This window comes from Haliotis cracherodii, unplaced genomic scaffold (genome assembly GCF_022045235.1).
Source record: "Haliotis cracherodii isolate W230 unplaced genomic scaffold, xgHalCrac1.p SCAF_6, whole genome shotgun sequence".
In the NCBI taxonomy this organism is placed as follows: domain Eukaryota; kingdom Metazoa; phylum Mollusca; class Gastropoda; order Lepetellida; family Haliotidae; genus Haliotis; species Haliotis cracherodii.
The window spans coordinates 23651200-23662029 of NW_027266319.1; the positions used below are offsets into that span (position 1 = coordinate 23651200).

A 10830-nucleotide genomic window follows, 5' to 3' on the forward strand; every position below is an offset into this window, starting at 1 on the left:
TTAACGAAGCAAATGACTCGTGACAAGTACGAGTGGGTTATAAACATGTCAACGAACACCGTATGCACCATGTTATCAGGTGCATATACACTTTCATCGAATTAGTAAGGGTCTAGCTCCTCGGTGGAACTTGAAAAATACACGTTTAACGCCTTTGGCAAACGGTTCATAAACTCCGAAGTATTCATATATCCCTGCTACTAAATATAGACGGACGTCGTGGGCGTACCTAAATAAGCTCTTTCCACGTAAGAAACTTTGCTAAACGCGGCGTCGATTGTACGATTGCGACTATATCATGAACATGTGTTTATGAATCACTATCAAATAGTGATGACACCAGGTGTTCACAAGTGAGCGTGTGATGCCCCATCGGTGGTACCTGTCACAAACACATGCAAGGAAAGTCAACTGTTCTCCTGAGAAAACGTGAAAGGAAGGTACAAGTCAAAATAGGGAATGGCATAGGACATCATTTTGGTGACCGATTCGTCAAATTTGCAAAAGTCCTCAACATGCCTGTCATAAAACCTTGTGAAAGTTTTTAAAATACTGAGACCTTGGGAGGTCCGTGTTATTCCATGGGACAGAAAGGCATCTACATAATTGTAACTGGTTGACGTGGCTTTACACACGTGGGAATTCCGGGTTAGAATAGGTTCCAAGCAAGCTATGCTAGTCGTAAGAGGCGGACCGGGAGGTCAGGATCGGTGGCTTGGTTGACAGCGTGTCATCGTACCCCGACGGAGTGGATATTTGCTCACAATATCGATCCCTGGATTGCTAAGTGCAGCGTTAAACAACCAAAAAGAACTAGGGTCTAGTTGATGTTTGAGGAAAATCAAGACTGATGCAGGTCTTACACTTTTAACACTTTGATAAATCCCTCAAGCACGGGTATCATGATCAGGAACGATACTTGGATTCGACCAAATGATCATCGGATCCTTGCACGACTAAGGGATGCAACTCTGAGGCGCCTTAGATATTTGCTGCAATATACTGCAACCGGTGCAACTGTTGAAGTGGCGTCCAGTTAGTATCATTGGCCACAAGAGTTGTTTTTTTGTGTTTTTGGTTGTTTTTTTCCCAGACAGCTTTTATTTGGGTGAAGTTTGTACACAGATTTAGTTCTTGTAGCCTCTGCTTGCCCTGCGACCACGAGCCACGACCACAACATTTATCCCGGAAATATTTTCTGACCACCTGAGTTGGTCGAAGGCGTTGCCTTTCTGCGCATGTCAATTTTGACATATGGATTGTCCCGATATCTTAACAATGTGAGGGACATTTTGTCACGTGAATCTGTTACTGTGTACCGTTTTAATACAAAAAGGAGTACCTTGCATAATACTTTTAAAATGATCTTTAACTACATTGCCATACATGTGTACGTTGATTCTATCTACAATACATTCATTCATTTTGCTAAGAATACATGTAGTTTAAGTGAATGAGTTGGGTTTAACACCTCTATTAACAGTATTTCAGTTATATGGCGGCGTGTCAGCTTAATAATGTATGAAAGGGCAGGTCTCAGACGTTTACAACTTCGGTGAAATCCACAAGCATGGGTATGGCGACAAACCTAAAAATATAATCGGAGCGAACCGGGATTCGAACCCACAATCATAGGTTTCTTGCGTGCCAAAGGGACGCCTGGGACGACTGGGCCACCCGTGCCCGGCTAAGAATAGTTTCAAAAGATCGAAAATTTGTATTACCTATTTATTCCAAGATTAACATGTACATGTATCAGCAAATATCCCTCGACTAATAATTATTACATAAAAACACAAAACATAACTTTCTCAATGGACATCTCAGGAACGTCATGTCTGTTTGATCTCAACATGTCGGCAGAGAAGAATTCGATTATTATTGAGAAAAATACATAAGTATATATTGCAGCTATATGACGGTGGTCTGTAAATAATGTAGTGATTGATATCATGAACAACGATTCAAGCTGTCGGGGTACGATGACACTCAATCGACCACGTCACCGAACCATCCACCCGCTCGTTTGGTTAACTCTCGACCAGCATAGGTTGCTGAGAACTTATTCTAACCCGGACTCTCCGTGGGGTTATAACATCTATATATCTTACCTATGGAAAACTGATCTAAGGAAAGAGGATAGAATTACTACATGGACTAAAAGTCACTTATCTTTCAGTACAGCCTTAGAGCAAGGCTAACCAAAGGGTTTCATTAAACGGAAACAAATACACCTTAGTCTTCTACAAACAAAATATCACTGTTTATTTCATGGGAACGCCAGCAGACACATGCCGTAAAGTATTCCCCCGAGTATGCAGGCGGAACATTATACTAACACGCCCTTTTAGCATCGCACCTGAAAGTGTAGTGGTCATTCCATGGTCACTGCCGGACATTGAAAAACAAGAAATGTCCACTTAATTCTACGGTGCGGTCAAATGACGATATCAATCCCTCCTGATTGTTTCCGTTGACACAAGAAACATTGTGGTCTTCGTCACGAATCCTTGATAAATATATCCTGTCCATTACGATTTCCAAACGCAACTATACTCACCGCCAACAGAAACGCGAAACATAGAAACATTATAAAGAAGTGTGTACGTTAAGAAGGAAAGTTTCCAATGTGTATCCCTTAATGACAAAACTAACAACCAGTCAAGTGTTACCAACACGTCTTTAGTCTTATCACGATAAGGTGCACGTGATTTCATGACTTTACACGCTAATCCTTCACAAGACAAATGGTGCATCTCGAGTCATGGAAATATGATATGAGCGTCGGTTCACACAACATAATAGTATATTCCTTTGTGCCCCAAACCAATCTAATATCAGCGATAGAAACAAACTGTTTTAGTCCACTAGTCCTTATAATGATAACATATAGCAAAACCCTGTCAAAAAGGTGAATTTCTACTAGTCCTTATGATACCTTAACTATTGGGCAGTTGGGCAAGGACTATAGGACTCGTGCCAATTTCTAACGCTGAATATTTCATGCATATGAGCTATTTTTCATATTTTAACCAACATGTATGGTATTTGTGTTTCTTGTGTCGGTGAATATTATACACAGCTGTCTAGATCATGATTGTTATTGGCCATTGGTCCCGATTTGGACTTGGATTCTGTGGCGTTTATATTTCGGTGGTGCCTAACACACATTTTATAGGTACATAAGGCTGTTTTATTGTGAACAGTTCGGTAACTGTTTTTGACTCGCTGGGTGGTAATAAAACAATAAACGAGAACATGAGAGGACAACACCAAGCAGGCGGACATGAAGTGTATAGTAGAAGGCCTAGCAGAGAACACAGACACATTGATGGACATGGTTAGAGTTTCAGTCTTTGTGCATGTGTTACTTAACGCCAGGGGATCATGTCTTTTCTTGTCAAATAACATCTTTGTCACATTGAGTGAGTTTATATTTTCAGTGAAAATGTCAACTTTGTCGGTCACGATTTGTTGTTTGACAAGAAAAGACAAAAACGTTCATACTGCTTTTCACTATCTTTCTGTGAAAATCAGTGTTAGTGAGGCATACTGAAAGTTGGTATCACACTCGAGTGGGATATCAATGGGTTTTTTTTGGTTTTTAGATAAATACAATAAACACAAAACAATAATGAATATTATATTCCTTAGACATCAATGTACATGTAAGACGCCTCCGTGGTCAAGCGGAAGGTCGGGGGTTCGATCCCCGGGCGCGTCATACCAAAATACGTTAAAAGGTGGTACTTGGTGTTACCCTGCCTGGCGCTCGGCATTAGGGGGTGAAACAAGGACTGGTACGTCTGCTTACAATAATACACCGTTTGGGTATTATAGACCATACACTTCGATTGACATATCATACGACGACCTGTGCACATGTTATCCAAGACCTGATTAACAGAGCATGACTAACGACAACAAAAGACCTCTGAAAACTACACAGATCCAATTCTCTTACCTGATATAGACTGGTTCATAATCAGTTGTACGTCATCCATCAAGGCGTTGATCATAGTGGAGTTAGGTGTGTACAACACCAGTCTCCCGGCGTTTCCTCCAACGAATCTCGTCCCATTGGAATTCACACTGAAGTCGGAGTACACGGTGGGAGCGTTTTGGGGGTTGGTTTTAATCAGAAATCTCACCATAAGAAGCACGATGGCAAACAACAGGGGAAGAATTATTTCAAAAACCGTCACACACACTTTTCTCTTTTGCAGCAACCAGTTTTTCCACATCAGCAAGCCGAGCTGTTTGAAGAACCCCATTGCGCCCGTGTGGGTACACCCGGGTTTCAATGTTTATGTTCACAAGTTGAATACCTGAAAATATCACACAATCAATTAAACTGACTTACGTCAAACCTGAATAACACTGATTTGTTTCATGTATGACAAAAAAGCAACACCTTCTAGTCCGCTGAAGTCAGTCATATGCCAGTATTATGATCACAGTGTCGAATGTACAGCGGTCTATGGCAGGGTCTATATTTCCTGATCAAATCGGTCTTACCTGGTATTGAGCAAATCGGCTTATACTAAACGTTTGAGTACCCGTGGTGAATGTGGTGCCCCGTGTTAATCTAAGGTCCGTCTTTATGTACCTTCACTACGTACAGCTATACTGGAGTACGATCAGTGTACGGGTGTCATGTGAGTATCAGGCATACTCGTTATCAGTGGTGACGTCACGGGTCGTGATTGCAGGTAGACTTGCTTACTGTCTTGTCACTGGTCTATTTGTTTGACACCGGGAAGTACAAACCCGTTGATTTATTTTGGTGCGGTATGTTTACCACACTACTCGAGCTTGACATTCAGAACAAGGACATCCTCTGGCTGTGGTTTTAATTTTCTAACGCACATTTTTTTTTATATATTTAGAAAAATGAAAGTTGTATGAGAATTGCAATTGCGTGGCACTGGGTTTACCTCTGACTTTATACCTAAACAGAGATATGTTTATTAACCCCGCTAATCCGGATTATCTCTTAGCAGCATTTACATTTATAGATGCAAAAGATGCAAATTCCCAAAAAAATGATTCAATAATAATGATAATTTCTATCAGCACTTATGCATGCAGTACAGTGCAATAATGTCCGTTTTAATGTAGTTCGCTACTGTCCTTATTTCTGATTTATTCAAGAAACATTTCCTTAGTATTCATTCCTTCATACTTTTTTGTTTCTTTGTTTCTTTATTTCTTTATCTATTCATTTGTTGCTACTATTTTTTTCGTTATGTGTGGGTATGTATATATATATTTCCGGTTGTACGTGCGTGCGTGTCATATATCCGGGTTATAAAATCATAAGCTATACATATTACGTGGGTTCGAGCGTGTAGAGTTCTGTAACCACAATACATCGTGGTTAGTGACTTAAATCAATACCTTGTGCAGCATGTTAATCAAGCTTTATCCGCCACCTTGTCTCAGTGCGTGTGCCCTTAACACCGTCACTGGTGTGTTAAGTGGAGTTTCAATCAGCTGTTAAGAAGGTTGCAACTCAATACGAATACGTAACTGAAAGCTCTTGTGCTATTCATTTCGGTTGCATGCAGCTGCTCAATTAGTAAACAATGGTAAACTATTACAAAGGTCATTGAACGGTCGCAGTCGCGCGTCCCCCACAGAAGTACTTATGAGATTCCAATTAATGATCGAAAGTGCAGGGAGTATTATTGATATAACTCTCAAATTAATTTCCAGTCACAAATACAGCTTTTATGAGCGTGCATCCACAATTGTCCGTTATATGTATTGAGAATTTAACTGTAATCAAATCTATTCGACAAAACTACCAGTGACAGTGATCTGTATAAAATAAGTTGATATTAACTTAATATTAATTTTGTTTATATCAATCTCTAAACGACTATGCTTGTCGGAAGAGGCGACTAACGGGATCGGGTGGTCAGGCTCGCAGACTTGGTTGATGCATGCCATCGATCCCAATTACGTGGGCCCATGCTCATGGTGTTAATCACTGGATTGTCTGGTCCAGACATGGTGAAGAAATTGTACATAGGCGCATTTAGAGATTGATATATTGTTTGTTTGTTTGTTTGTGATTTAACACTGCACTCAGCAATATTATATCTATATGACGGCGGTCTGTAAATAATGGAGTGTGGACCAGACAGTCTAGTGACTGACATCATGGCATCGATGCACGCAATTGGGATACGAAGACATGCATCAACCAAGTCAGCGAGCCTGACCACACGATCCTGTTATAGTCGCCTCTTACGACAAGCACAGACTAGTCGCCATTTACAACCAAGTATGGGTTGCTGAAGACCTATTCCATCCCGGATCTTCATGGGTCGGACAGACGGATTGAAGCTTGTTTATGGGTTTGTCTGCAGGAAATGTCATGACAGGTAATTTGACAAACAAAACCAAATACAAAACCCAATAAAAACTGCCACATCACAATTATTAGTAGGCCTCCATGCTTTCCGTTTGCTCTTTTCTGTTGGGTCCAAAGCGTACAAACAAATAGTTGATACCCAGCTTCAAAATGCCGCACGCTTTTTCCGAGTCAATGAAAGTCACGTGACAGAACACGTGACCTCAGCTCACTCGAACAAAACAGTGGTTATCTTTAAGTATTGAAGAGACGTTTATCTTCAATCTTTAATTCAGTCAAATCTTAACTTAGGACCTCGTGGAAGTAAACAGTGTGTGGATGACCAGGTATTAAAAATCCTTTATACAGGGTACTGAAAAATTAATTGGAGCAAATAATTCTAAATTGACTGTCACATCCATAATTCACCAATTGTAAATTTTAATTGTTATGTTAACTGAAGCCTTTTTCATAGAATGAAATAACAATACAAATAAATATATGTTTATTCTTGCTTACAGATGTGCATCTTCACCCCTGATCATCAGTGTCAAAATGAAACATTACTACAGAAATGTACAGAGACGTCTATTTATGGCACAAAACCATGGAATCAGTAGGACAATAGAAAATTGGAACATTGTCTAACAATTTAAAGAACACTTGTGGCAAAATAGTTCCTGCTGCCGTTTTCAGACAAGAAAGGTGTTTTCAGAACACTGGACTCAACCCATGCCGCTTCACTCAATATCCGCCCATTTATATCGTACTGTGAAACGAAATGTTTTACTTGACAGCGTTAGGTAAACTACGAACAAACTAATGCCTACATTTACCATCTGAAAGACCTAATGACGTGTCAACTGAATTTGTGTGCTTATTTATGTTACACATTTGATGCCAAAAATAACTTTCCATAAATGACTAAAGTCGATTTTCCACTATGAAAACTGAAAGAGAAGGGCTCCTAATTCCACCATGTTTAGAACGTGCTCACTGTAACTCTGCTTTCTTTGCTATGGACCACGACGATATATTTTCGTATTGATTTGTTCACGTGGAACCAAACTTTTAAAACAAATTTCGGAGTTGAGAAACCATATACTTTCATCACAAGTCAAAAGAAATTATGAACTCGTACTACATGAAAAGTGGAGTAATGGTGAAATGGATGTCCCTATTTACTAACATGTTAAGAAGTCTTAGCCTCAAACATTCAGCTGATTGTGCGATCATTATTAATGAAGCACTGTCTTATCAAATGTACTGAAATACAGCTTTTTGTTTGACATCATGGCTATTTCTATATCTTGCGATAAAGACCACACTGACCCGTGAAGATCCGTGGTTTAATAGGTCTTCAGCAAACCATGCTTGCCGAAAAATGCGACTGTGCTTTTCGTAAGAGGCGACGAACAGGATCGGGTGGTCAGGCTTGCCCGTCTTGGTTGATGCATGTCATCGTATCCCGAATGCATGGATTGATGCTCATGATGTAAGTCACTGGACTGTCTGGTCCACACTCCATTATTTACAGACCGCCGTCATATAGCTGGAATATTGCTGAGTGCGGCTGAGTTAAACAACAAACAAAACAAATAAAGACCACACTGTGTTTTTTCGCTTGGTATATGCATCACCTATTTTCCGTTTATAGCATAAGAACAACCTCGATTTGTATGGATCCATTTTGACAGCTTTCACACAGTAAAAAAATACATTCCCTTACTCAACTAGCCTAAATGCACATTATTTTTTGGGAATATCAAGCCTTCAAACAGATATGGTAAGCACATGTCAACACACCAAAATTAGAAAACTGTGCCAAATATTCTAACACTGTTAGTCAAATGATAAGCGGTCGCATTCACTCGTCGGTCGCCGTAGACATTTTCCAATCGCGATGTACTAGAAATGCTTTCTAGTTCAGTCAAAGAGAATACTGTTATTTGGAAAATGAAACCACGCGTATCCATTATACTACCACAACATTAGATCAGCTGTTTCATGTGACGTCATCCACGTCACAACAGGCGAGGTCAAATCACGCGCGCCTGTCCAGACGACAAATTTAGAGCGGCGGGAAATCACCGACCGTCTATAAGCCTATTCGAATATTGCAGATTGTTTAATTAAGTTTACTCATTGCTGACATTTCAGATGACATATCAAATAGATTATCATACGTTAATCGAGAGTACAGTGTAGATCTACATCAATAATTTGTGAATCTAATATTATTTTTTGATCTTATATCCATGGCAGAATGTTTGAAAACAAGCTATAATTTATTCCATTTTCTGAAGAGATTAGTAATGTTTATTTGATGATATATATGCATCCACACATTGGTTATCAATTATCACAATCACAACATGTACCATCATGGAGTCCGTATCTAAAAATAGACGCCCTCATGCATGTCATGAATATGCATGAGGGCGTCTATTTTTAGATACGGACTCCTGTGGTACCATGTACCTTAGACTCACGGAAAGTACTATTTCAGCAAACCAATCACAGCGACATTATCACAGTTTCAATGAAAGGAAAAACAAATCGAAATCGAACTAACAGCACCGCGTATCCATAATCGGTTAACCTAAATACAAAAAGGTATTTCTGTTATCATTGTAGAAGTTATGTTGATGTTTTTAGTAATTGCATTATGTTAGTGGCGCGTATACCATCGACAGAAACGGGGCCGAAACATGTGGAACCGACCTTGACACAATTTGTTTACAATATGGCGTCGACTCACGTTAGACGTCGTGGCCCCGCTTTTGAAATCTCCATTTGCGACAAAATGTGAAACAGTTAGGGCAAGTTACTCACACGGTCAGGTAGTTTGAGCAATCACACATGACTCTTAGTCATTTCATATGAAAAAGGTAGCAGTTGTTTGTCTGAACGGGCGAGCATGTAAGGCAACCGGTAGACAAGAAATCGCGGCACAGATATGATGCGAACGTGCCTGTCGATCACTTCGGGCTTGGCCATTCAATGTTTACGTTTTGATCATGAACTTCCTGCCCATAAATATACACGATATCACCTTAATATTAACGATTGTAGCTGTCTTTCCATATCTTTGATTTGAATATTTTCTGTAAATCAGCATCATGAACAAAAAGACAGTCTGCACTGTTGTTTTGTCTCTAGCGCCGTGCTAACTGGCCATGACACACAGTCGATAAACATATGCAATACTTGAACAAAAAACTTCCGTGGCCGACTCAACGTTAGTTCTCTTACGCCAATAACTGTACAGTGGGGACAAGTAATTCTTTCTGACCAGTCCGATCAGATTTCTTTTTCAAATTGGCTGTCTGATATAATAATAATTACGTGTATGTGACATGGGTGCATAATAAAAAAATGCCTTCATTCGCATGAAGTTTAACATGGCAGAAAAAGATCGAGAAGCGCGGTAGCCACTTTACTAATCTCTCCATATTTCGCAATCCGTAGCATTGTATAAAGTATGAGTTTCACGATGTAAAAACTAAGATGATTAGGGTGATGATGGTTATAATTTTGACTTTGTGCACTCAGTGTTTGATATCTAAATTCACGGTTTATAAAGGGCATTTATGCGGTTTTGAAAAGTGAGGGACCATATATGGTCCCGTGGCACCAAAAGGGTTAGCAAATCAGTGTATAGGCCCCAATGTATCTATCGTTAATACCCTAATTATTCATGAGATAATCCCCACTTGCATATGCTCGATAATGTGGTCCACTGTACGCGACGAATAGACAAATGCTGCGTCATTTAAAATCTGGATTTAGCTCTGTTTACAGTTTCAGAGAACAGTTTTCGTTTGAGCCTGATATTGTTTTGAACAAAAACGCGTGTATGAGGAATTCAGGGATGTATGTATCGCAACCGAGTGTGAGATGTTCGTGGTGTTAACGACATAAACTGATTTTGTCAAAACTATCCAAGAATTTCCGGACGAATTCACAACTTTGTACTCACTGTATTTGTGTGTCGTCCGCTAGATTACCTATTTCCGAACGTCACTTTTCCGAGCGGCCATTTTGTGTTGCTATCATAGGCTAAACTGGTTCCCGTCTCCATATGCGCGTCATCACATAGCGATATGAGAGACAGGGCCCAGCTAAATGTCATCAAAGCTGCTGACGCCACTGGTAGTACTCAAGCTGACCCCAAAAATGAATCAAACTGTTTCATGTGCAACTCCAAAACCTAAGTATAGCTTTATCCATTTTTGCGTAATTCTGTTCAATTTTATAAAGTATGGAAAAATCTTAAGGCCATTTCCTATTAATTTAAAAAACCCGACCTGAGAGGCGGGGGTGTATAGTTTTATTGCCCACGTTGTAAAGATACAGGTGTTAAGATACTAAATCCGTACGTCACACGTGTGTCGTACAAGGTTGACCTTGTTTTATTCGTTTTGATTGGATAACCGTGACCTCTGTCACACCGGGACTACTTTTTT

General features: G+C 39.8%; 1 protein-coding gene across 2 annotated transcripts in view; it reads right to left on the reverse strand.

Annotated features, from left to right (window-relative positions):
- LOC139444828 (phospholipid-transporting ATPase ABCA3-like) overlaps positions 1-10382 on the reverse strand; it is a 50084-nt gene extending 39702 nt beyond the window's left edge. Inside the window, exons 1-2 of one of the 2 annotated variants that reach the window (XM_071225807.1) lie at positions 10344-10382; positions 3965-4328 (exon numbers count right to left, since the gene is read on the reverse strand). In XM_071225807.1, coding sequence (XP_071081908.1) covers positions 3965-4274 — 310 coding nt within the window. In that variant the 5' untranslated portion in view covers positions 4275-4328; positions 10344-10382. Of the gene's footprint in view, positions 1-3964; positions 4329-4518; positions 4659-10343 lie in introns of those variants that run through there. The other variant, XM_071225806.1, reaches the window with a different exon arrangement.
- Positions 10383-10830: the final 448 nt, after the last annotated feature.